We start from the raw sequence: 25,857 nt of genomic DNA, 5'->3' as shown, positions 1-25,857 counted from the left end.
ATGGCAAGCATAGTTAACAGATCGATTTTTAAAGCACCTTAAAAGCATGTTTCTTTCATATTAATGCAGGACATGCTAAATGAAGAAAATTTGTGTAAAAGGGAGAATTAACTATCAATTTTATTTTAATTATAAACCAATATTATAAGTTCCCAATTATTTTTCCCTTCAGTGAAATAGTCGTACAAAATTGCGTACGACATAGAGTGCGGTCGTATCTCGTACAATTAGTCAAAATAGTCGTATGCGTACGACCATAGTCGTACGTATGGCAACCCTGCTCATTTGGATTACGCATGCTCCTTCTCAACTATTCTCTTCTATCTTGAATTATTAGAAAAATAATCGCAGAATAGATACACATACGTGCATTGTGCAAGCATGTCTAGAAATTTACCTCATGGTTCTATGTTAATGTGTGTAAAAGATACGGTATTTTGAAATCGGATGATTCTTTTTTATACATCCGTTATTTTATCACGAAATTGGCGCCACTTAGGCGGTATTTATAGTATATGGAATTATGGCATGTAAACTGTGTACTATGTGACGTCATTCATTCTCCTGTTTACTAACAAAATATTCTTAATGCTCTCTCCTCGGAACAAAAACGTTCTATTATAGATTCACATAAAAAGTAGTAGCGTACTTCATAGAAAATTACAAAAATATTTTCGTAATCTGCTACGAAGGTACGTACTAGCAGTGGCAACTGGCAACCCTGGTGAGGTGTCTGCTGAATTCTGACCTTGAATCGACTGCCTTGCGTATTGCACCATACTGACTCCACAGTTAAGCTTTTGCCGCCTGTTTTTGTAATTGGCCCTTTATCTCAACCGCATAAAGTGCATAAACTGTGCACTTGGTTAACCTCCAGTCTTAAGAATATATTATGTGGAACTCGATATAAACCAAATTGAAGTCTGGCTGTAGCCTACTATCGCAGCGAATCTTAGAAGAGGAAATGGAGTTAGGAAAGAGAGAGAGAGGGAGAGAGTTAGGAAAGAGAGAGAGAGGGAGAGAGAAAGAGAGCGAATGGAACAGAGAGAGAACGAGATCATTTCTTGATGCTTTGTTGAACAATGACCTCGAAGTACACAGTCAACCAAAAGTTCAAAACCACTGACGCATTCATCCATATTAATTTATGCATAGCTTTGAATTTTCCGGTAAGGTTCACCGAACACTGTTTTCAAAAAATAAACATAATAAAAATGCAAACAATTTTGCAGATACAAAGCTTTTTATATCTACTGTATACAGTATTATGTAAACAGCGGGAGATTTACCACTAGTCGCCGCACAAAAATGAGGCTCTAAAAGGGGCAGAAGTGAGAAAGCTTGTTGGTAGTAATAGTAGTAAGAGTAGGAGATTCATTTAACGTGGTAAAGATAAGGCCATCAGGCCTTTCGATCCCTAAATAATAATAATAATAATAATAATAATAATAATAATAATAATAATAATAATAACACATACTTACTTACTTACTTACTTACTGGCTTTTAAGGAACCCGGAGGTTCATTGCCGCCCTCACATAAGCCCGCCATTGGTCCCTATCCTGAGCAAGATTAATCCAGTCTCTACCATCATATCCCACCTCCCTCAAATCCATTTTAATATTATCTTCCCACCTACGTCTCGGCCTCCCCAAAGGTCTTTTTCCCTCCGGCCTCCCAACTAACACACTATATGCATTTCTGGAATCGTCCATACGTGCTACATGTCCTGCCCATCTCAAACGTCTGGATTTTATGTTCCTAATTATGTCAGATGAAGTATACAATGCGTGCAGCTCTGCGTTGTGTAACTTTCTCCATTCTCCTGTAACTTCATCCCTCTTGGCCCCAAATATTTTCCTAAGAACCTTATTCTCAAAAACCCTTAATCTCTGTTCCTCTCTCAAAGTGAGAGTCCAAGTTTCACAATCATACAGAACAACCGGTAATATAACTGTTTTATAAATTCTAACTTTAAGATTTTTTGACAGAAGACTAGATGACAAAAGCTTCTCAACGGAATAATAACAAGCATTTCCCATATTTATTCTGCGTTTAATTTCCTCCCGAGTGTCATTTATATTTGTTACTGTTGCTCCAAGATATTTGAATTTTTCCACTTCTTCGAAGGATAAATCTCCAATTTTTATATTTCCTTTTCGTACAATATTCTGGTCACGAGACATAATCATATACTTAGTCTTTTCGGGATTTACTTCCAACCCTATTGCTTTACTTGCTTCAACTAGAATTTCCGCGTTTTCCCTAATCGTTTGTCGATTTTCTCCTAACTATTCACGTCATCCGCATAGAAAAGAAGCTGATATAACCCGTTCAATTTCAATCCCCCTGTGTTATCCTGAACTTTCCTAATGGCATATTCTAGAGCGAAGTTAAAAAGTAAAGGTGATAATGCATCTCCCTGCTTTAGCCCGCAGTGAATTGGAAAAGCATCAGATAGAAACTGGCCTATGCGGACTCTGCTGTAGGTTTCACTAAGACACATTTTAATTAATCGAACTAGTTTCTTGGGAATACCAAATTCAATAAGAATATTATGTAAAACTTCTCTCTTAACCGAGTCATACGCCTTTTTTAAATCTATGAATAACTGATGTACTGTACCCTTATACTCCCATTTTTTCTCCAATATCTGTCGGATACAAAAAAGCTGATCAATAGTTGATCTATTACGCCTAAAACCACACTGATGATCCCCAATAATTTCATCTACATATGGAGTTAATCTTCTCAAAAGGATATTCGACAAAATTTTGTACGTCAACAAAAGTGATATTAAATAATAATAATAATAATAATAATAATGATAATAATAATAATAATAATAATAATAATAATAGACGATGGGAGAATGGAATAACTTATTGATGAAAATTTGAGTAGACAGGCAAGAGTGAAGGGGGGGGGGGGGAATCCTAAATTTTGTACTGAAGTATGGTTCCGGAAAAAAAAGTCCACATGTAAATCAGAAAAGTGTTTACAGAACAACATTATAATATATTTATAAAGCACTCAGTTGCTATATTAAGAAATCATTTATATCATATTCGGGATCCTTTGGTAAAACTTGAGAAGAGAAATTTATTATGTATTTCATATTTTATATTATTTATAAAAATCAAAATTTATGAATTATTCTATCCCATATTTTTTTTATATGAACTCAAAACTTGAGAGTTATTCTGTATCAAATGAAAACCCGATTTGGGGTCAGATTGAATTATTATTATTATTATTATTATTATTATTATTATTATTATTGTTATTATTATCATTATTATGATTGTTGTTGTTGTTATTATTATTATTGTTGATATTATTATTATTGTTATTATAATTATTATTATTATTACTACTATTATTATTAGTAGTAGTAGGCAGGGCCTAAAACTTCGACTATCCTAGATGTCCACATTTTATGACACCATCTCTGTATGCAGTGGCGAAGCTAAGGTGTAAATACTGGGTAGACTGAAAAATCTGCTTACCTTGTATCTCTTTATACAGCAGAAATTTCTCGGCTTTTCTAACAATACTTTTTGTGACACAGACCACACAAGAAGATGAAAACTACTCATTTTCACTCCCAAACAGAATAGAGGTATCACTATAACTTGCTTGTCACAGAGCATCAACTATTTTAATATGTAAATGTAGTGTCGATCTCCTATCTTTGTAAGCACATTTTGTCATGGATTGGGTTGAAGGAGGAAAAGAGGGGCAGATACTCAGTGAGTACAGCAGTGGCAAAAAAAAAAACCGGACCGACCCTTGTAGCTATTTCAGAGCCTTGTTCACTCCAGAGCACGATAGACTGGTAACTAAGACTTTCGTGGTTCGAATCCTGCCTGGGAAGGAAACTTTTTTTTTTTTTTTTGTTCCTTATTCAAATTTATTCCCAATACTTTTCGATTGCTGGTAAAATTCATGTTCTGAGAATAATAAGTTAATAAAGTAGTAAAATATCGCTGCAATCGAAAAGTATTGGGAATAAATTTCAATAAGGAACAACAAAAAGTTTCCTTCCCAGGCAGGATTCGAACCACGAAAGTCTTAGTTACCAGTCTATCGTGCTCTGGAGTGAACAAGGGTCTGAAATCGGCTACAAGGGTCGGTCCGGTTTTTTTTTGCCACTACTCTACATTTTCCTCGTTGCTGCTCAAAAGCCTCTTAAGAGTTTCGCCACTGTATGTAAAGCAAATTTCTATGTTTTACGAATTTATTAATTTTCTGTGCTGAATGCTGAAGTACGTATAATCGATACATTTACTCTGTGATGTTGCATCTGCGGAGTTTCGATTCTCTAATATCATCCCTCCCTGTCGACGTGGTTAGTAAGTATACATAATAGCCTTAGGCCGGGTACGATGTGACGCGACATTTTGTCTCATGGTACTTTTCTCCCATTGATTTCTTATTATGTGGTACACACAGAATCAGACGCGGCGCGACGGTCGCGAGAAGACACGAGGAGACACGGAGAGACAACATCGAATGACTGCTAGAAGTTCGTCGCAAGGCAGGGTTGCCAGATAAAGAAAACACAACCGCCGTACCAACTTACGAAAAATGTCGTACTTCAACATAAAATTGTCGTACATTTCTCACCTTACTATTTTTATAGATAGTAGCTACGTACAAACATATTTCAGATACAAAAAAAAGCGGTTGATAGGCCTATGTATACCAGTAAATTTTTATTCAAATTAAGAATATTAATTATTTTTCACATCCGCAATGACATTTAACATTCAAACAAATCGCCATTTCTTCATCAACACTGTCAACGATGACGCATGCACGATGACGCTTGGTCAGGAACAACATTATACAGAAAGTCAGCAGAAACTTGTCTTTGGCCAGTGCGACGGCAGATATTTAATATAAATCAATGCTTCAGCTGAAAATTACATCAAATTATCTATGTGAAGTCGACTCAAATCCAACACAGCTATAATGTCGGCGTGTTTAGACTTTTTAATCCTACTGCGGTACTATTTTATTGATGAAAGACTTATTTTGCCTAAAATGTAAGTTAGCAGATCTCTGAACTCTTATTACTTCGACATAACAGCGCAGTACAATGAAACCTAGAGCTGAAGATGACAAATTATGACTTGCATGGCAAGCGTAGTCACCATATCGATTTTCAAAGCATCTTTTATCCCTTTATAGCAATTTTTTCACATTAGTCAACGACATAATGAAGAAAACTTGTCTAAAAAGGGACGAATTAACCTGTAATTTTATTTTAATTATGGACCAACACTATAAGTTCCAAAATAATTTTGTTCCTTCAATAAAATAGTCGTACAAAATTGCGTACGACATAGAGTTCAGTCGTACCTCGTACAATTAATCAAAATAATCGTATGCGTACGACTATAGTCGTACGTATGGCAACCCTGTCGCAAGGAGACTGTCTGATAGCTGCAGTGTACTGCGCATACGTTAGTAGCGGCTATGATTGAACGCTTTACTATCTACAATACTATATTGTTGTGTAGTGCACATTATTCATAATGGAGCTCGATGCGGATAAATTTGTTGTTTTAGTATAGGAAAAAAAAATATTATTTTTAGACCAACTATTGGAAAAGAGAGCCTACACGCAATTAGTAGTGACAATGGAGTTAGATTAGTCAACTTTGCCACATCGAAAAATTTAATTGTCAAAAGTACAACATTCCCCCATAAGGATATACATAAATATACTTGGACTTCTCCAGATGGATTGACACACAACCAAATAGATCACATCTTGATAGATAAACGGAGACATACTAGTATAGTAGATATTCGAACTTTCAGGGGTGCAGACTGTAATTCTGACCATTATTTGGTGATTGGAGAATTAAGAGAAAGATTATCAGTAGCCAAGCGAGTAGAGCAACAAGTTAATATTACTAAATTCAATATTTTGAAATTAAAGGACGAGGAAGCTAAGCAAAATTATCAGGTCGAAATTTCGAATAGGTTTGCCACTTTAGAAAGTTCCGACGAAGTTGAGAAAGAATTAGATGTTAATAGAGTGTGGGAAAATATCAGAGATGGTATCAAAATTGCAGCTGAGCAGAGCATAGGTTATTATGAAACTAAGAAAAAGAAACCGTGGTTTGATGAAGATTGTTGCATGGTAGTAGAAAGAAGGAAACAGGCAAAATTGAAATTCTTACAGGATCCAGTTGAGGAGAAGAGAGATAATTATTTCAATGAAAGACGGGAAGCAAGTCGTACACTTAGGAATAAAAAGAGAGGTTACTTGAAGGAAAAACTGAATGAGGTAGAAACAAATAGTAAGAATAAAAACATTCGAGATTTATATAAGGGTATAAAGGAATTTAAGAACGGATATCAGCCAAGGGTAAACGTTATCAAGGATGAGAATGGTGACTTGCTTGCAGACTCTCCATCAATCCTAAACAGATGGAAAAACTATTTTGCGCAACTACTAAATGTACATAGGCCAAATAGAAATGATCGGGACGAAATTGAAATACAAACTGCTGAGCCATTTATACCCGAACCCACGCTTACAGAAGTCGAAATTGCGATAGAAAATATGAAAAAGTACAAGTCTCCAGGTATCGATCAAATTCCAGCAGAATTAATACAAGAGGGTGGGAGTGCATTATATAGCGAAATTTATAAACTTGTACTTGCTATTTGGGAAAAGGAAATTGTACCAGAACAATGGAAGGAGTCCATAATTGTACCTATTTTTAAAAAGGGGGACAAAACCAACTGTGGTAACTTTCGAGGAATATCACTTTTGTTGACGTCGTACAAAATTTTGTCCAATATTCTTTTGAGAAGATTAACTCCGTACGTAGATGAAATTATTGGGGATCATCAGTGCGGTTTTCGGCGTAATAGATCGACTATTGATCAGATTTTTTGTATTCGACAGATAATGGAGAAAAAATGGGAGTATAAGGGTACAGTACATCAGTTATTCATAGATTTCAAAAAGGCTTATGACTCGGTTAAGAGGGAAGTATTATATGATATTCTTATTGAATTTGGTATTCCCAAGAAACTAGTTCGATTAATTAAAATGTGTCTCAGTGAAACGTACAGCAGAGTCCGTATAGGTCAGTTTCTATCTGATGCTTTTCCAATTCACTGCGGGCTAAAGCAAGGAGATGCACTATCACCTTTACTTTTTAACTTCGCTCTAGAATATGCCATTAGGAAAGTTCAGGATAACAGGCAGGGTTTGGAATTGAACGGGTTACATCAGCTTCTTGTCTATGCGGATGACGTGAATATGTTAGGAGAAAATACACAAACGATTAGGGAAAACACGGAAATTTTACTTGAAGCAAGTAGAGCCATCGGTTTGGAAGTAAATCCCGAAAAGACAAAGTATATGATTATGTCTCGTGACCAGAATATTGTACGGAATGGAAATATAAAAATTGGAGATTTATCCTTCGAAGAGGTGGAAAAATTCAAATATCTTGGAGCAACAGTAACAAATATAAATGACACTCGGGAGGAAATTAAACGCAGAATAAATATGGGAAATGCGTGTTATTATTCGGTTGAGAAGCTCTTATCATCCAGTCTGCTGTCGAAAAATCTGAAAGTTAGAATTTATAAAACAGTTATATTACCGGTTCTTCTGTATGGTTGTGAAACTTGGACTCTCACTCTGAGAGAGGAACATAGGTTGAGGGTGTTTGAGAATAAGGTGCTAAGGAAAATATTTGGGGCTAAGCGGGATGAAGTTACAGGAGAATGGAGAAAGTTACACAACACAGAACTGCACGCATTGTATTCTTCACCTGACATAATTAGGAACATTAAATCCAGACGTTTGAGATGGGCAGGGCATGTAGCACGTATGGGCGAATCCAGAAATGCATATAGTGTTAGTTGGGAGACCGGAGGGAAAAAGACCTTTAGGGAGGCCGAGACGTAGATGGGAGGATAATATTAAAATGGATCTGAGGGAGGTGGAGTATGATGATAGAGACTGGATTAATCTTGCACAGGATAGGGACCGCTGGCGGGCTTATGTGAGGGCGGCAATGAACCTTCGGGTTCCTTAAAAGCCATTTGTAAGTAAGTAAGTAAGTATAGGAAATATACGTTCTGTACAATCTTTGAAACAATATCACGACAATAACGTGGTTTCAAAAAATATGTGAGAAACTGTAAATGAGATGAAAGCACCAGGTGAATAATAATATTGACAATAATAATTTTGTTGTAGGCCTACTGCTCTGCTCTGCTCTGTAAGCTTACCATCACTCATTATTGATTTAATATATTATTATTCTTTGTTGTGAGTCGTAAAGTAGTCATAAACATACAAAATGACGTTTGTGCACTACATTAGTAGTATTTAATTTTAAGACTCTTTCAATCCTATAGGTTTTTATGTATATTAAGCGTCCTTAGCAAATAATGTCCTCTTTCACTGACGCCATTTTCTAGCCTAGGCCAATTTTCCAAATCCACACGGCCAGCAAATCAGTTGTTGCGAAACTTGTAAAAGAAAACGCCGCGTCTTGTCTGATTCTGTGTGCACCCGGCCTTAGGTTTGCTAGGTTAAAGTAAAACTGCAGTTTCTGAAGGACGAATGAGCTTTGGAGCTGTTGCTTCTAATGAGGAATTTATTAAGAAACTGCATCTTGACGTGGAAAACCAGTATAGCTAATTTTATTATGACAATGTTTACGTCATTCTTCCTTTGCAAGGTAAACATCTTTGGGAATGATGTTGTTCTCAGATGGAGCTAGCATCAAGCCAAGATGCAGAAAATTGTATAAGTATAATGTTATGCAATAGGTATCAGAAAAAAAGTCTTCGGAGAGGTGGCTTACGTCATAAGATGTTCCGAACACCGCTCCCACTCTTCCCCGGATAGATGTTGTGGATCTCCTGCAGGCGGAAACGTACAAGAACCATATTTGGTGACCCTACAAAAGGGCCGACTATTATCGCCTAACGAATTTAAATACTTCGCCTGTAAGGCAGACAAGATTTTTGAAAGAAATAAAAGAGAAAGAATAAGATTCCTTCCATGTATGTTTGGAGCATACACTATAGAAGTATGAGGGGCAGTCAAATGAAAACTGGTTAGATGCCAAAAATTATAATAGAACATTTATTACCTCAAGAGTAATCTCCAAAACTTTTTATTTTATTCCACTGCGAGACAAGATGATCTATCCCATTATTTAAAAAGCTTGTGAGCTGTCTACCGAACCAGTTCTTTACCCAGTCACACACATCTTCGTCCGACGCAAAACGAAGTCCATGACTGTCTTTCTGCAACTCTCCAAAAATGTAAAAATCGCATGAGGAGAGATCTGGGCTGTAGGGGAAAGATGTGTTGAAGCATTTCCCAACCAAATCTCTGAATCTTATTTCTCACGAAGTTGGTAGTATGTGTGGGGGGGGGGGAGCATTATCAAGGAGGATGATAACGTCGTTCGATAGCATTCCAGGGCGCTTTGACTTAATGGGGCATCTCGGTTTCTGTAAAGCTTCTTCATAAAGCTGTGCATTGTTTGTTGCCCCATGCTCGAGAAATTCAACAAGCAGAGGATCCCTAGAATCGAAGAATGTCAACATGACTTTATCGGAACTTGTGTGTATTGCTTTGGACCTTTCCGGTGGGAGAGAATCCATTTGTTTCCATTGTTGGCTGTGCCGTTTGCTCTCCTGTTCAAAATGATGACACCACTATTCGTCCCCAGTGACAATACGGGACAGAAATGCATAATCTTCCTCGTGGTATCGTTGCAAGTGACCCAGTGAAACAGCCATTCTGTTTGTTTTTTGTTCCTCCGTCAACTGTTGTGGTGGAACACATTGCGCGCAGATTTTTCGGTAATGCAGTTGCTTCGTCGCAATGACGTGTACGGAACCGTGACTTATTCCCACCAAATGACGAAGTTCTTCCCCAGTGATACGTCGATTTCCCCGTATAAGACCATCAACCTCAGCAATAACACCAGGAGTGATGGCACGATGAGCCTGTCCTGTGCGAATATCGTCTTGCAGTGACGTGATACGCGTCCCTCTCGGAATCAGTGTTGCCAACTCGATTCTTAAAAATCCGCTGTGAAGCCGTGCAGAAATCGCTAAATTGCTATATTATAAATATAAAATTATGTTATTTTGCCGCTATGAGTGCTAAAAATACCCGCTAAATCCCTATATCAGCAATACAAATTTAATAAATTTTACCCGCTAAACTAACGCTGAAAAACGCTAGATCTAGCGGGAAGACCGCTGAATTGACAACACTGCTCGGAATCTCTTGTGCCATTCCAGTACACGCAAACATGACATGCTGAGTTCATTGTAAACAGCAGAGATGCGTCGATGGATTTCTCGTCGTCCTACTCCTTCAGCAGTCAAAAATCGCACTACACCTCGCTGTTCTTCTTTACCTGCCTCCATTAGTGATGTTGGACGAACGCACGTATCTCTAACTTTACTTCCAGCACAATAAACAAACGACTACTGTGTAAGCGGAGGTTGTAGCTGTGCTTTCGCGATTCCCACCAGATGTCAGTTCAGCAATCAATTCCAGTTATACTAGCTTGCCCGCCGTGAGATATACGCATGGAGACCCGTTTTCATTTGACTGCCCCTCATTGTTTTACAAAATGGTAGGATACGAAATGTTATGCTTGAAGTAGGTCTAAAACAGCGGTGACCAAAACTCGAGCTGCATTGATTATATGCGACAGACAGCATATGAACCAAGGAGACGCAGGAAAGGTACTTGGCATGAAAACTACAACCAGTGGTGGTTCCTGTACTAACATCTTGATCAATCCCGCGGATAAAAACCTCAAGCTTTGCTGTATCAGTAATGTCACTGCTGTCATCAAGAACCAGTGAATAATATACGATTTTTCTTGCTTCTTTTTTTTTTAACCTTCCTCTTGAATATAATCAGGAATTTTCTAAATTCTTCTCTCGATACTTGGTCGAGAAATTCGTAGTTTTTTCAAAATTAAAAACTTCTTATGGACAAGTTATTTAAGCTATTTTAATCATTACTCTTTTGAAAAATCGTGTTCTATTAAAAGGCTTTAGAGCACGAGATCTTTCAAACGCCATAAGGTAGCTGACTTCCTTACATTTATCTCATCTTTCTCGTCCTGGCTATGATTTAAGACATATCAGTTCCTGGCTTTAACAGTTCTTGGGCACATAATATTGAATCAGTTTTCTACAATAATATTATTAAATGAATAACTAATAAATAGTTACCCTCATCTAAAGATTAAGAAGATTAAACTTGAGATAAAACCTAATAATTTTATCCTTCTACGGAGAAGATCTAAAAATATCAATATTCATGCACGTACAGAAGAATTATAGAAACACATACTTAGTGGTCAGTAATAATAGTAATAGTAGTAGTATGAGTAGTAGTAATAATAATAATAACAATAATAATAATAATAATAATAATAGACTAATAATAATAATAATAAATTATTCAGCGTGGCTATTAATGTTTCTATATACTCCTAATTGAACCGTTGAGCAAAGTAAACATATTACATTTTGTCCGACAGAACAACAAAAAAGTTCTCCTTCTCATTCTTTACGAAACCACCTCTTACTGCTTGTAGAGACAGAATTTGTAGAGCCACATGATACCGCCACTGTTTGCCTTGAGTACGTGAATGAAACACACAACGATGTACAGGAAACTTCTCGTACCCGTTCGAATGTCTGTGATTACACGATGTAATCACGACACCCGCTTTGGTCACCGCTGGTCTAAAACAATGTTTCCATTATTTTTCTTACTTTTACACAGAACTGGGCAAAAAAAAAAAAAAAAAATAGTGCTCCTCTTACAAACAGAATTTTCGTAATTTGTGTTGTTAATAGACATTATAACTTTATCCTTTCTATTTAGAATGAGTCCCACTCTGTTGTTACATTACTCCCTAATCTTGCCTAAACTAATTGGATTTTGTTATACAGGGACATCATTTTATTTTTACTAACATTTTTAGTATTAACCTGGCTATACCTTTGAATTAAAGGTTCACAACCGTAAGCGCAGTTTGTCACCCCTTCCACGACTCGGGTTCGATGATACTGGCGTAAAATACAAACAGATCACTTTACTAGGTATAGGAGGGAAGAAAAGTAGTTCATCCATTTACGTAAACTAGAAAATATTGCGATTTTGAGTTTGATCATTTTCATTAGGTTTTTGTTTAAACAAAATACAGTACTGTATTAACATTGAGTGTTTTTACTCACGAACTGAGCTATCCATGCGAACGTATTCATTATGCAGTGTATATTATATTGTCTACAGCACAATAGCGTAAAATATAGAGAATGAAGTTAAATTGAAAAATAATCATAATATGGATATTTAAACACATTTTTTAAAATGGTGGCCGTTCATTTCGATACAGGCTTCAGTTTTAATGTGCATATTATAGCACTATAGACTATTGTACCTAATCCCAATTACCAGTTTCGTCCTTCGTACTAGTAACTCATGTTGAAATAATTCTGTACCTACTCTATAAAAGAGTACCTTACGTACTGTAAATTCAATCTTCACTTCTGCTCGATCCGAAAAGATAAAGTTACTCAGAAATGCTATCTACTGTCCGTCCAAGTGGTTATGTCGCAGGATCGTAGAAAGGAGGGAAATCAAGTGACAGTTAATTACTTAACGAGGCCCTTTTATTTAAGTTATTTTAAACAGTTGTATAATATTACGTAAACGTCCAATTCCTAACAGAAATTAATGTTTTCAGAAAAGAGCTAAGACAGCCCAGTTACTAGACTTTACAGAGGGGCGAACAGAAGCGTGTGGGGGAAATCGGGATGCGACGTAGGCAAACGGACGACAGTACCTGTGCGAAAATATGATTCAATATTGAAAGCTCTTTCGTACTGGAAAACTTGAACATTTTTCTGGAACGCACTATACGCACTAACTCAGTACAGCATACGCGGCCTCGATTCTGTGTGGAAGACGCTTGGAGTTTATTAGTAGAGGGGTGGGAGTGAAGTACATTCAAAAACTCAGGTACAATAAAAATTGAAGTAAAAATAAAATGATGTTCCTGTAGAATCTTCACTTTTGTCCGCTCTACTAACAGATTTTCCTGTATAATTATTTATTCTAAATCGGAACTTATCACTACCATTTTGCAACTGCCGCTTCTTTGTTTCGGTTGTGCGCACATCGATAATACTGCCATCTAGCGGTGACAGTTTCAGACGCCTTATTAAAAATGTACGTCGCTACATCTGTTTGTAACCTATCGACTCTCTCTCGTAGATATAGCCTAGGTCTACCTGTGCTCAGTATAGTTATACTTAGTTTTCCATGTTATATACATATGGTCAGGTGGTATCGAGTGGCAGGTTCAGCTTTGACAGTGGAAAGATGAAGCGCGTGGAAATGATGGTATACTGTTTTCGCTGTAAGAAAAATCCTAATGTAAACACAAGCAAGTATCTGTCATACCCGTGATTGGCTCACAGTCGAAACACTCACACGACGCAGGAAAATATAGTTCCGTATTTGGAAACTATCATCTTGTATTATTTGAGAATAAAAAATTGAATTCTATTGTTAAATACAATGAAACATATAACTTCACTCGTATGTAAAACGATATGTAAAAGAAAAGCTACTTTTATATTTTGTTATGTACTATGAACGCGGATGAATACAAACAGTAATACCGAGGTAGTCTGTTCTTGTAACAAGCTGGCGTCCCTTGAGCTTGTCGTTCACGTAAGCACGTGGTACTGAAGTATGGCTTCTGCATCATCGGTGTGTGTGGTTATTAATCGTAAGAGTGGAAACCCTCTCAAAAGCGGAGAAAAACAAATAGTCTTAAATGTATATAATAAGTTATGTGATTTTTAATTAGAGTAATTATAAAGTAAATATTTCCTAAACAAATGAATGCATAGTAGTGAGGTTAGGTCTACTTGACGAGTAACGGGAAATGTTTAACATGAAACAGAATGTACAACAGTAGGCGGGAACACGTATTGAGAATCTATGACGCCAAACAGTGGCCAATGAAGCCTCACTTCAGTCACGTGCTATTGTTTATATTAGGATTTTTCTTACAGCGAAAAGATTATGGATGCAAGAATTTAAATATAGCGGCGGAGTAGGATTACCAAAAACGCAAATAAAAGCATGGGCGAAGCTTGGTTAGTTCATTCGCACACGTGCTGAGAAATACTCAAATTTCAAACCTAGTTAGCCCTGTTTTAGAAGTTGCAGTAATTAAATTACATCTACCAGGAACCAAAGAAATCATACATGTTCAATCTACATTTCACTTAATAGGCATGTCTAAAACAAGCACGTAGAGCTGAAAACCCGGGTTCAAATCCCGGCGCCGGAGAGAATTTTTCTCCGTTCCATTACTCTTTCATCGTATGATGACGCAGAATATCTGCATGGAAATATCATACATTAAAATAATATATATGATATGCGTAAATCACTTCGTGATTTAAGACTGCGCTTATTCCGTCGGATCCCGGCCAACTAGTCACTCATACCGAGTGCACCTCAGCACATGTGTGGACTTCGGTCCTGGGTTCATAGACATCTATGACGTAGTGCAGAGGGCGGCCACTAGAGGGAACCCAAGAGTTGGAGCTTAATCTGAGACGATTCTAACCGGCGTCGGAGTTGTATCCGGTGTGGCTTAGTGGATAAAGCATCAGCGCGTAGAGCTGAAAACCCGGGTTAAAATCCCGGCGCCGGAGAGAATTTTTCTCCGTTCCATTACTCTTTCATCGTATGATGACGCAGAATATCTGCATGGAAATATCATACATTAAAATAATATATATGATATGCGTATATCACTTCGTAATTTAAGACTGCGCTTATTCCGTCGGATCCCGGCCAACTAGTCACTCATACCGAGTGCACCTCAGCACATGTGTGGACTTCGGTCCTGGGTTCATAGACATCTATGACGTAGTGCAGAGGGCGGCCACTAGAGGGAACCCAAGAGTTGGAACTTAATCTGAGGCGATTCTAACCGGCGTCGGAGTTGTATCCGGTGTGGCTTAGTGGATAAAGCATCAGCACGTAGAGCTGAAAACCCTGGTTCAAATCCCGGCGCCGGAGAGAATTTTTCTCCGTTCCATTACTCTTTCATCGTATGATGACGCAGAATATCTGCATGGAAATATCATATGTACTTCGGTACATTAAAATAATATATCTAAAACAAGTTGTTAATAATGTAATTGTCTTTGTTTCGCAGATCCTGTTGGTGATCATGTTCCTCTGCGTGTGTGTGACTATTAACAGACTGCAGGCCGGCGTCGATGCAGTTGAAGATCATATTATGGAAAGTACGTAAACCCATTTTTAAGTTCGTTTATCGCTATCAGATCTCAGGACGTTCAGTAATGTTTATGTCCCTGGTATGATTATATGCATAGAGCTGCATTCCAAATCTAAGGGCTCATATTTGGATTCCCGGCATGGACGCCGATTTATCTTCATTCCACGATGCTGAGCGTTTGTCCCTTGTCTTGTACAGGGTGGGGCATAGGAACCAAGTGTTTTTAAAATAACCATAAAACAGTTACGATGAAAGCGTAATGGAACGGAGAAAAATTCTCTCCGGCGCCGGGATTTGAACCCGGGTTTTCAGCTCTTCGTGCTGACGCTTTATCCACTAAGCCACACCGGAGAGAATTTTTCTCCGTTCCATTACTCTTTCATCGTATGATGACGCAGAATATCTGCATGGAAATATCATATGTACTTCGGTACATTATAATTAGGGAACGGAATTTGGAGTAGTAAAAGCTAGTATTGGCATCTACACAGCCATTTGTTTACAACCCTTTATGCCAAGTCCTCCCCTCCATGACATACTCGCAGATCTCTGCACGTCAACAACAGGTGAACGGGACAGTTGTCGCATAAGAACGTCAACATGCAGGTTTGCAGTTCAGAGTAGTGAAGTGCAGGTACAATGCCGAAAGTGAAACCAACCAACAATACAAAATTGAAAGACTATATTTGTAAAAGCTCCAGATCGAGTATGAAAATTCAGGAAACAATTACCGATGACGCGGCTGCGATTCAAATACGCCAGGAACTGCTAAATGATAGAACAATCTAAAAAGAAGTCATGGATATTAAGTCAATTTTTTTATATTTACCGAATGCCATTATTTGGTTAGAAAAGTTAGGAGTAGAACTAGTTGAGCAAATAAATATTATGAGAACTATTGTAAATAAACTGAGTACAGTAGAATGTGAAGTAGGAAAACGTGTTGGTGAAAAAATGAACATAGTTTGATTAAAATGATAGGTATAGTATTCTTAGTCGGATTTCAGATGTACTAACAAAGACGTGTCCCAATGACGTCATTCAACATGTGAATTTAATTGACGTATCTTGTTTCAAGTTCTCTCCAATTGTCTCTGCAGATGTAGAGCGGAGTTTTTCCATGTTAAAAAATTTCCTTCCTTGCAACAGAGCAAAGTTGTATTTTGAAAATTTGGAAATTATAATAAGGCACAGCAGGAATAATTGTTTCATCAACAAAACACAGCATTAATTGAAAATGCCATTTCGTTTGGTTCTACATTTTGATCAACATTTAATGATACTGTAATAGGCTATGTTGTAAATATTGTATATATTGTAAATACTGTAGTATACGATGTATACATATTATTATATTTCATAATATTGTAAATAAAGGCTTTAATTTAACCGCTCCTGAGAGAAAAACATACATATTCAGAGGCGAGTTCCATACAGAAGACAACTGTCTATCAGCCATCAACATTTCCACTGACACGCGAGGACGCAGGGATTGATATTTAATTATGTATATTTGTAATGTTATTTATTGATGTCTTATGCGTTGCCAAGAAAAACACATGTCGTTCAAAATGAAATGCAGATTATGTATGTAGGCCACTATATGTCATTAAACTATAACAATTGTTTATTCTGAAATACGTTTACAGCATGTTGCTTGTAAGTTTGTATGAAGTGGACTGTACTCGTACATGCTCTGTGACGCAGCTCGCTTGACAGTCACTGAGCTGCGAATATCTATACTACGTTTCACCATTCTTTATAATACTCCAAATCCCTTTCCCTGATTATAATATATATATATATATATATATATATATATATATATATATATATGATATGCGTAAATCACTTCGTGATTTAAGACGGCGCTTATTCCGTCGGATCCCGGCCAACTAGTCACTCATTACGAGTGCACCTCAGCAGATGTGTGGACTTCGGTCCTAGGTTCATAGATATCTATGACGTAGTACAGAGGGCGGCTACTACAGGGAACCCAAGAGTTGGAACTTCAAACTGAGACGATTCTTCCGACGCCGGGGTGGAATCCGGTGTGGCTTAGTGGATAAAGTGTCAGCACGTAGAGCTGAAAACCCGGGTTCAAATCCCGGCGCCGGTGAGGATTTTTCTCCGTTCCATTACTCTTTCATCGTATGATGACGCAGAATATCTGCATGGAAATATCATATGTACAGTTAGTTTTTGTTTTCAACACATTTTATTCGTAGAGCAACGTTTGTGAGAACATACCATTTCAATAATTATGAGCGGAAAATTACATCTGGCATGTGATGTCCGTCTGTGTTGACGCATTGTTCAAGGCGCTGACGAATATTCACCTCTATTCTTTCCAGGGGATCTCTGTTGATTTGGGTGATGTGTTGACGTACTGTGTCCTTTAATTCATCTAATATTCGGGGCTTATCCTCGTAAACACGTGCCTTGAGGTACTAACATAGAAAAAAATCACGTGGACAGGTCAAAAAATCACATGGACAGGTCAGGGGACCAGGGAGCCATGGAACATCACCAAATCTCGAAATGAGACGATTGGAAAACAGAAGGCAAAGAACTGCCATTGACGCTCTGGAGATATGCGCCGTGGCCCCATATTGCTGAAACCACCTATCTTGTAAGGGTGTAAATCAGTAGCGGCCGGTGATAAAATCCTCGGTGAGGCCAGATGCAACTAGTTTAAGTGCCTCCGATAGGAAATGTTTGTTTATGCTATTAATTATTATTATTATTATTATATTTATTGTCATTATTACTGTATTATTATTATTATTATTATTATTATTATTATTATTATTATTATTATTATTATTATTATTATTAGTCTATTCTTATTACTATCAATGAAAAATAATAATTTCACTCACCAAATAAGCTGTTATGCTCTGAGTTTCAGTGTGATGAAGCATCCCATATTATGTGTTGAAATTCCCCTTTCTTTCTTTTCTTTTTATTTTTTTCCTTTGACAGCAACAAACAAGGCCAAGAGAAGTTTATTTTGCATCACATTACCACTTAACCGTTTATGTTGCCTATACCAGGATGCAATAGAAACTCGCGTTTTAAGATTATGTGTCAGAAAAATTATCAGCGATGTCGTAGGTATCTCGGTAGTCTCTCTCTCTATTTCAAACTTCCTTTCTTTTAGTATTATTTCTTCTCGAAAAAGGACACTCTAACAATGAATTAACTGCACCAGCATTATTTCTCTCATTTGTTTCTGTTTATAATTTCCCAAAATACATAACAACATTGGCCCAGATTCACTACTGTACTACGAAGTACAATAGCAGAACACCCTCGCTTATGCCATAAACTGAGACATAAGGGGAGAGAATCGAGTGGGTTTCTGCCTGCCAAAAAGCTGGAATTTTGTTATTTATGGTCTAGTTAGGAAGACAAGTCACCACTGCTATTCCCACCCCACTCTACCCTTGAGGCCGGCCCATGGATGGGAGGAGTGAAACCTGACCAGGCCAGCCGAATTGTGCCTCAGCTACAACGTTTTAAGCGTAAACCTAAAAGCCCGCGAAAGGACATGAAATGCATTAAGCCAGACGCGGCACGAACGATTCTGGTCTCAGGAACAAATTTTTCTGCAAAACAGATCTATATACATCACAAGCCAGACCCGGCACGAGCGATCCCGGCCTCAGGAACAAATTTTACTGCAAAAGAGGCGTATATACATCAAAGTTTTCAAATACTTCTACAGCGATATATGCTTCATTCAAATAACTAATACATTATATAAAAACACAAAATTTGGTTTCAGTTAAGCAAAGTGACTGAGGCCCGGCCTCACTTGCCTCAGTCAATCAGCCGCCACTGGTGTAAATGTAAATCGCCATGCAAAATCCGTCTTACCGTACGATTGCTGATTCCAAGAGCAGCTGAATGTCTTCGAGCAGAGCGGCCTGGGCTGCGCAGTATCGCTTGTCTGACTCAAAATTTTCTGGAGTACGCACTCTGTGTTGGGGGCCGGGCGATTTATTCTTCAGTATTGCGCCTATTTCTTTTTTCAGATTTTTTAACCCAACATAAGATTGTGTCACGCACGGGAACAGAATCATTGCGATTAATATTGAATCTGTAGCAAAATTCACGCCGTATCGAGATCATCGACTCGCCATTTCTAACAAAACAATCATACTCAAACATGCGTCCACTGCTCCATGATGCCGACTGCAGGTGAAATGCTATGAGCCACGGAATGGAATGTCACATGCCGCACGTCTCTCCCTTTCATAATGACCGAGTACAAGCCATTTAAAAAACACTTGGTTCCCATGCCCCACCTATACTTGTTCTGTGTGGTCTCCGCGGTGATCCTGCATCGTCCTGATCACACGATCAGGAAGGTCCGCATTGTGAGACTGTGTAGTGCTTGTCCAGATTGTGTTGTACGAGGAACACAGAAATATTGTGAATGTCGACAACCACTGCTGTAAATCGCCATGTGTGTCGTCATTCAACAAAACTGCTTGTTTATGGTCGAAGTGTTTTCAATACAATTTTCAGCTTTCACCGATGAATGCAGCAGATATTCGCAGGTGTAGAGTGGTGGATGATACAATTGAAGCGGTGAGATCAATAACCATTCAAGTCCACTTCTGATCATTCATTTTTTGCAAATTTGAAATTAAATTTGGAATATTTTCACAAGTGTTACGAGTTTAAAAGTTGGTATACTACTTTGTCTTGATCTCTAAAACAACTAGAAATATTACGTGCAAAAATAATAATCTATACTAATAATAAATCTGTAAGCGAAATTTTTCTGGTAATTTTCGCTTTTCCAAAAATAATTGGTATTAACATATATAATTAATCATCCTGAAACCGAAAATCGCTTTTTTGAAATTTTTGTTTGTTTGTTTGTCTGTCTGTCTATCTATCTGTCTGTCTGTCTGTCTGTATGTTTGTTACCTTTTCACGCGATAATGGCTGAACGGATTTCGATGAAAATTGGAATATAAATTAAGTTCGTTGTAACTTAGATTTTAGGCTATATGGCATTCAAAATACTTTATTTAAAAGGGGGGTTATAAGGGGGCCTGAATTAAATAAACCGAAATATCTCGCTTATTATTGATTTTTGTGAAAAATATTACATAACAAAAGTTTCTTTAAAAATGATTTCCGATAAATTTTATTCCAGGCAAAATTTTGATAGGACTGATATTTAAGGATATACAAGAGTTTTAAGAGTTACAATACATTTCCACCGCCGTCTCAGATTATAGTGTCGTTGTTCCGTAACTGCTATGTGCAAAATATTGAATTTTTTAGTAGGAAGAAAAACAAATTTATTCATTCTATGGCAGTAGTGCATAGGAAATCGTGAATTCTTACATTGTTACACAATCAACTCTATTAATTTGGAGTGATTTATTAAAGGATGCATTCAAGACTAATTTAGAAAAATGTTAAACGAATTATATTTGCACCAAATGAGTGGTCTCTGGACCAAAATGATAGCATTTTAATTGTTTAAATACAATTTAAATTAAGTAGCATATTAAACGATTTATTCTTCTATCAAACACGAATGTTCCCTGGACCCAATGTTCTATTTTAATTATGTAATTACTTTATATTTATTTCTAATAAGTGCAGCGGAGCGCACGGGTACAGCTAGTTAGGTAATAAATACAAGTTTTTGCGTTTTTCTCGAAACTTGTGTAAGTGGACTTGAATGGTTATTGATCTCACCGCTTCAATTATGTCATGTAATATGAGTCAGAAAGTACCGGAACTCCGGGTGGCAACGCCATGCTCTATAGGCAACTTCTCTGCCTTGTCCGTGTGGTATGTGGCCTACCCTCCAAGCGTATAGCCTCAGTGTGTCGACCGATTGAAGGGGAAAGTAATGCTTGAAGTGCTCATCGATATCCAGGGTCTCCTAAATTTCGAGCTTATTCCTGAGTGTCGAACTGTCAGTAAGGAGACGTATGTTGCAATTCTTCGACGTCTTCGTGATACAGTTCGACGACGAAGACCCAACTTGTAGCAAGGACAGAATTGAGTTCATCATGACAATGCCTCAGCACAGTGGTGGGCAAAATGAACGCAACCCACAAGACAGGATTTAAATGGCAACTATACTGGGTGTTCATTTCAAAGTGTGTCATGACGTCACTGTTGTTGAGTCACCGATTTGAAGGGAGTTTCAGCTTATATGTTAGAGAAGTTGCCTATTATTTAAGGCGTTCTTCAATCTGAACTTGAGAACGTGTACGGTATAACTTGAACGTCGTAGCAACAAATGGCGGTCTGTACTGTCTGTGTGCTACCATAACCTCTTTCGAACTGTGTTTTGCACCGGCAATTCGTACGCAGGGTATTTGTTATCATCGGTTGCGTACGGTAACATTCCACAACACAAATAAAATGCTCCGTGTCCATGTTGACCGTCGAAGTTAATGTCAACAAATACGTAAGTAATCGTCTTAACCCTCTCCTCATATCCCGACAGTACGTATTTCCGAACAGTTCACATTCCTGCCACTACCGGCGTTACCGTACGTATCGGTACGTACTCTTCAGAATGAACGCCGTACTTGCTAGGCAACTTCTCTGGCACATAGGTAATACGCCTTTGCGGAAGTGTAGGAAGATTGAATTCTCTAGGCTCATCGGCTAGTAGAGATGGGTAAAAAATAACACAACAGTTATTTTGGAACTGTTCCGGTCTCGGAACTGTTGCAAAAATGAACAGTAGGTCGGAACCTCCTGTTCCGAAATAACAGTGTTCCGACTCCGAGCTGTTCACTTGCCCAGCTGTTGCGAGCTCGCAGTACCGCGTTGCACAAGGTATGTTCCGACTCCCTCGGAACTGTTGCAAAAATGAACAGTAGGTCGGAACCTCCTGTTCCGAAATAACAGTGTTCCGACTCCGAGCTGCTCACTTGCCCAGCTGTTGCGGGCTCGCAGTACCGCGTTGCACAAGGTATGTTCCGACTCCGAGATAACAGTCGGAACGTCGGAGCTTGTTCCGATGAACCAACGACAGCAGCAGTTACACTGTTCTCGTTGTTCTTTATGTTGTACTTGGAACTTCGTTGGATGAAGTTGGTATTTGAAACTCTCACGTGGTTGGAGGGGGGCGCATGGAAATTGAAATCCTTGCGGTGGCGCGAACTTTTAATATCAACATTTGTTAAGACTGGCATATCATCTGTAATGTTATAGTAAGTATTTAATAATCTGTAATATTCATTCCCGCTTTATGGTTTATTTCACCATTAGTTGACTAATTCTGTTTTATAAACATTGTACAAAGTCATAAAGTACGCATACTATTATTAATTCATTGATCAGCTGATTCTATACAAAGGTTAAAGTCGTAAATGGTAATGAGTGGTTTAGTTACAATGTCTGTATGTCGTTTGTTGAGATTAAGTCTGACAAGCACAAGTTTTTGTGCTATCTTCTCTGTTATCAAAGAACGACAAAAATGTTGTAGCATTATTTGTTGGAAACTACCCATATAAGTACTGATTTGGAGAGCGAGGTTTAATGCGAAGTTTAAATTACACTTTGGTAAAGATGCGATTCGAACATTTTATTAACCCACTGCGGGGATTCCAGGTTTCAGTACTGCCAATATATATCTTTTTTATTTATGAAATTGTAATATTTATTATTATTATTATTATTATTATTATTATTATTATTATTATTATTATTATAACTGTGCATTAAGAAAAGTAAAAATAAAAATTAATGATTTGTTTTTTTTTTTTCTTAGTTGGCTACCATATCTTTATAACTTTATGTACGAAAACAAAGTGTTGTATTCTGTCCTTGTAGTCAACAGCTGTGTAATTACTAACATTAAGCTTTTGCGTCCTGTCCGCATGCACAGCAATTTTCCAAAATCGATTCGAATGTGCATTGCAGTGCCATCTATAGATAAGAATGTGTACTATGTCATGCCTATGAGTGCTCCAGTGTGAGCTGCATGGTGTTATTTGTCTATGGTGAAGAGGGAGGGTACTGTACCGTTCGTTTGAACGACTCAACGACTCCGACTCATCACCACTGGTGACTGTTATTTCGGAACTGTTATTTGGAACATAGTATTTTTTCGGAACCGGAACCGTCGGAACTGTTCCGGGAAAAGAACAACTTCGCCCATCACTATCGGCTAGCCACATGACGGCATACAGCGAGCCATGACACACTTTGAACTGAACACCCAGTATACTGTGGGAGAGTGCAGTGACTTATTTACAGACAGTTACGCCACTACACTCCTACCTACCAAATGTGATTAAAATAGTTCATTCACGAGATATTTAATTAATCATTTTTCAAAGCAATTTCTTGGAAATTGGGATTTATATATGTGCATGCTATTTTCAGTTGTGCAAGGAGTTGAGTATCGCTTAAGCGGGATCTGTGGCTGGACTTCATAAATTTCATTTTCGAAAACAGCCGTTCGCACTGGTAGGTTGATGAATACATACTCATTATTTTTTAAGCAAACTGTCTGAGCAGGGGATATGCAGTACTGAAGATCTTTTCAAAAATTTTAACCTCCAGCAGACCTTCACATTCTGCTTCCAAGAAGCTATCATTCTGCAAATCCAGTATCTCTAACTGCAATTCTGGGATAACATTTTCAATTTCAACATGAAAAGGAGTGACAAAAATATTGAAATCTTTCTCCATTCTTTGAAAATCACTGAATCTGTGTTCTTTGAACTCGTATAATAGGTGATCTGTTTTAAAGATGTACTTATTTAAGTTAGCGTCCTGAATATTTGTAACTGATCCTAAACATGAGAAATGAAAGAGCCGCCTTTCTTGTAAGTGTGATATCCTCTCGATTCAGATGCTTCTGCGAAAGACATTGTATCACTAATGAAGCTTCGAAGTACAGCAATCCAGTATAATCAGCCATAGCAATCCAGTATAATCCGCCACGACATTTTCGTGGGGGTGGGGGAAGGGGAAGATAGGGGGTAAGATTGATGCTTCACTGAGGTCTGACGTCACTGCGGCAATGTCGCAGGAATGCCCGCCACCGCCCTAGCACATCGGTCGCTCTTGGTGAGCGAATTCCTCGCAAAACACAAAATACCTGTTCTTCCACCCAGCCACCATATTCTCCAGATCTTGCTCCAGCAGAGTATTTACAAGAGTCACATTCCCACTGAAGGGACAGCAGATTACGTCAGCTGAAGAGGCGAAATTTCATGCGACGCGCGCTCTGCAGGAAGTGACCAAAGATTGGCTGTAGGAATGTTTCGAGAAATGGTATGGACGCTGGCAGAAGTGTCACTGCACAGGGGGCGTACTTTGAAGGCGGTGTTGTCATCTGCAACAAAGTTTTATACACATGTTCGGTTACGTTTTGACTCTACTAGTAGGTAGAAATCTGCTGGGGCAAGATCTGGAGAACATGATGGCTGTGTAAGGAAGGAATTTTGTGTTTTGCAAGGAATTCGCTCACCAAGAGCGACCAATATGCTAGGTAATCGTCATGATGAAGAACCCAATTCTGTTCTTCCCATAAATTTGGTCTTTTTCGTGAACTGCATCACGCAGACGTCGAAGAATTGCAACATGCGTCTCCTTACTGACAGTTCCACCCTCAGGAATAAACTCGAAATTTACGAGACCCTGGATATCTAAGAGCACTTCAAGCATTACTTTCCCCTTCGATCGGTCGGCACACTGAGTCTATACGCCTGGGGGGTAGGCTACATAGCACACGGACAAGGCAGAGAAGTTTCCTATAGAGCATGACGTTGCCACCCGAAGTTCCGGTACTTTCTGACTCTACTAGTATAATAATCAGTGTATTACGCATTTAACATCATAAGACTTCATTTTGGACGTAACTATCATTGGTCAAAAGAATCGCTTAAAATTAAAGAAGTGAATGTTTTATACATATAATCTTCTCGTTGTGAGAACAGTCTTACAGTAAACAATGTCACGTGACTAAAGTGTGACTTGATTGGCCACAGTTTTGGCGCCAGATATTCTCAGTAAGTGATCCCGCCCACTGTTGTACATTCTGTTTCATGTTATACATTTCTCGTTACTCGTCGAAGTAGACCTAACCTCACTACTATGCATTCGTTTGCTTAGGAAACTCCTTTAACTTATTATATACATTCAACACCTTTCTCTCCACTTTTGAGAGGGTTTCCACTCTTACGTTTTGTAACCACACACACTGAGGATGCAGAAGCCATATTATCACGTAGTTACGTGAACAAGCTGAAGTGGCGCGAGCGAATTACAAGAACAGACCATCTTGGTATTACTCTTAGTATTCGTCCGCTTTCAAAACAAAATTTAAAAGTAGCTTTTCTTTTACATAGCGTTTCACATATGAGTGAAGTTATATGTTTTATCGTATTTAATAACTAGAATTTAATTTTTATTTTCAAATAATACAAGGTTATACGTAGTTTCCAAATACAGAACTATATTTTCCTGCGTCGT

At 38.0% G+C, this 25,857-nt stretch overlaps 1 protein-coding gene and 1 non-coding gene across 2 annotated transcripts in view; one reads left to right on the top strand and one right to left on the bottom strand.

Annotated features, from left to right (window-relative positions):
• LOC138709436 (uncharacterized) overlaps positions 1–25,857 on the top strand; it is a 111,501-nt gene that overhangs the window by 61,761 nt on the left and 23,883 nt on the right. Inside the window, exon 3 of the mRNA XM_069840198.1 lies at positions 15,292–15,382. Coding sequence (XP_069696299.1) covers positions 15,292–15,382 — 91 coding nt within the window. The remainder of the gene's footprint in view (positions 1–15,291; positions 15,383–25,857) is intronic.
• On the bottom strand, positions 15,655–15,726 carry TRNAF-GAA (transfer RNA phenylalanine (anticodon GAA)). Its single transcript has one exon. It is a non-coding gene; the product is annotated as a tRNA-Phe (tRNA).

Source organism: Periplaneta americana, chromosome 11, assembly GCF_040183065.1.
Source record: "Periplaneta americana isolate PAMFEO1 chromosome 11, P.americana_PAMFEO1_priV1, whole genome shotgun sequence".
Taxonomy (NCBI): domain Eukaryota; kingdom Metazoa; phylum Arthropoda; class Insecta; order Blattodea; family Blattidae; genus Periplaneta; species Periplaneta americana.
Note: the sequence above shows the minus strand (reverse complement) of the source record. Positions and strands in the feature narration are given on the sequence as shown.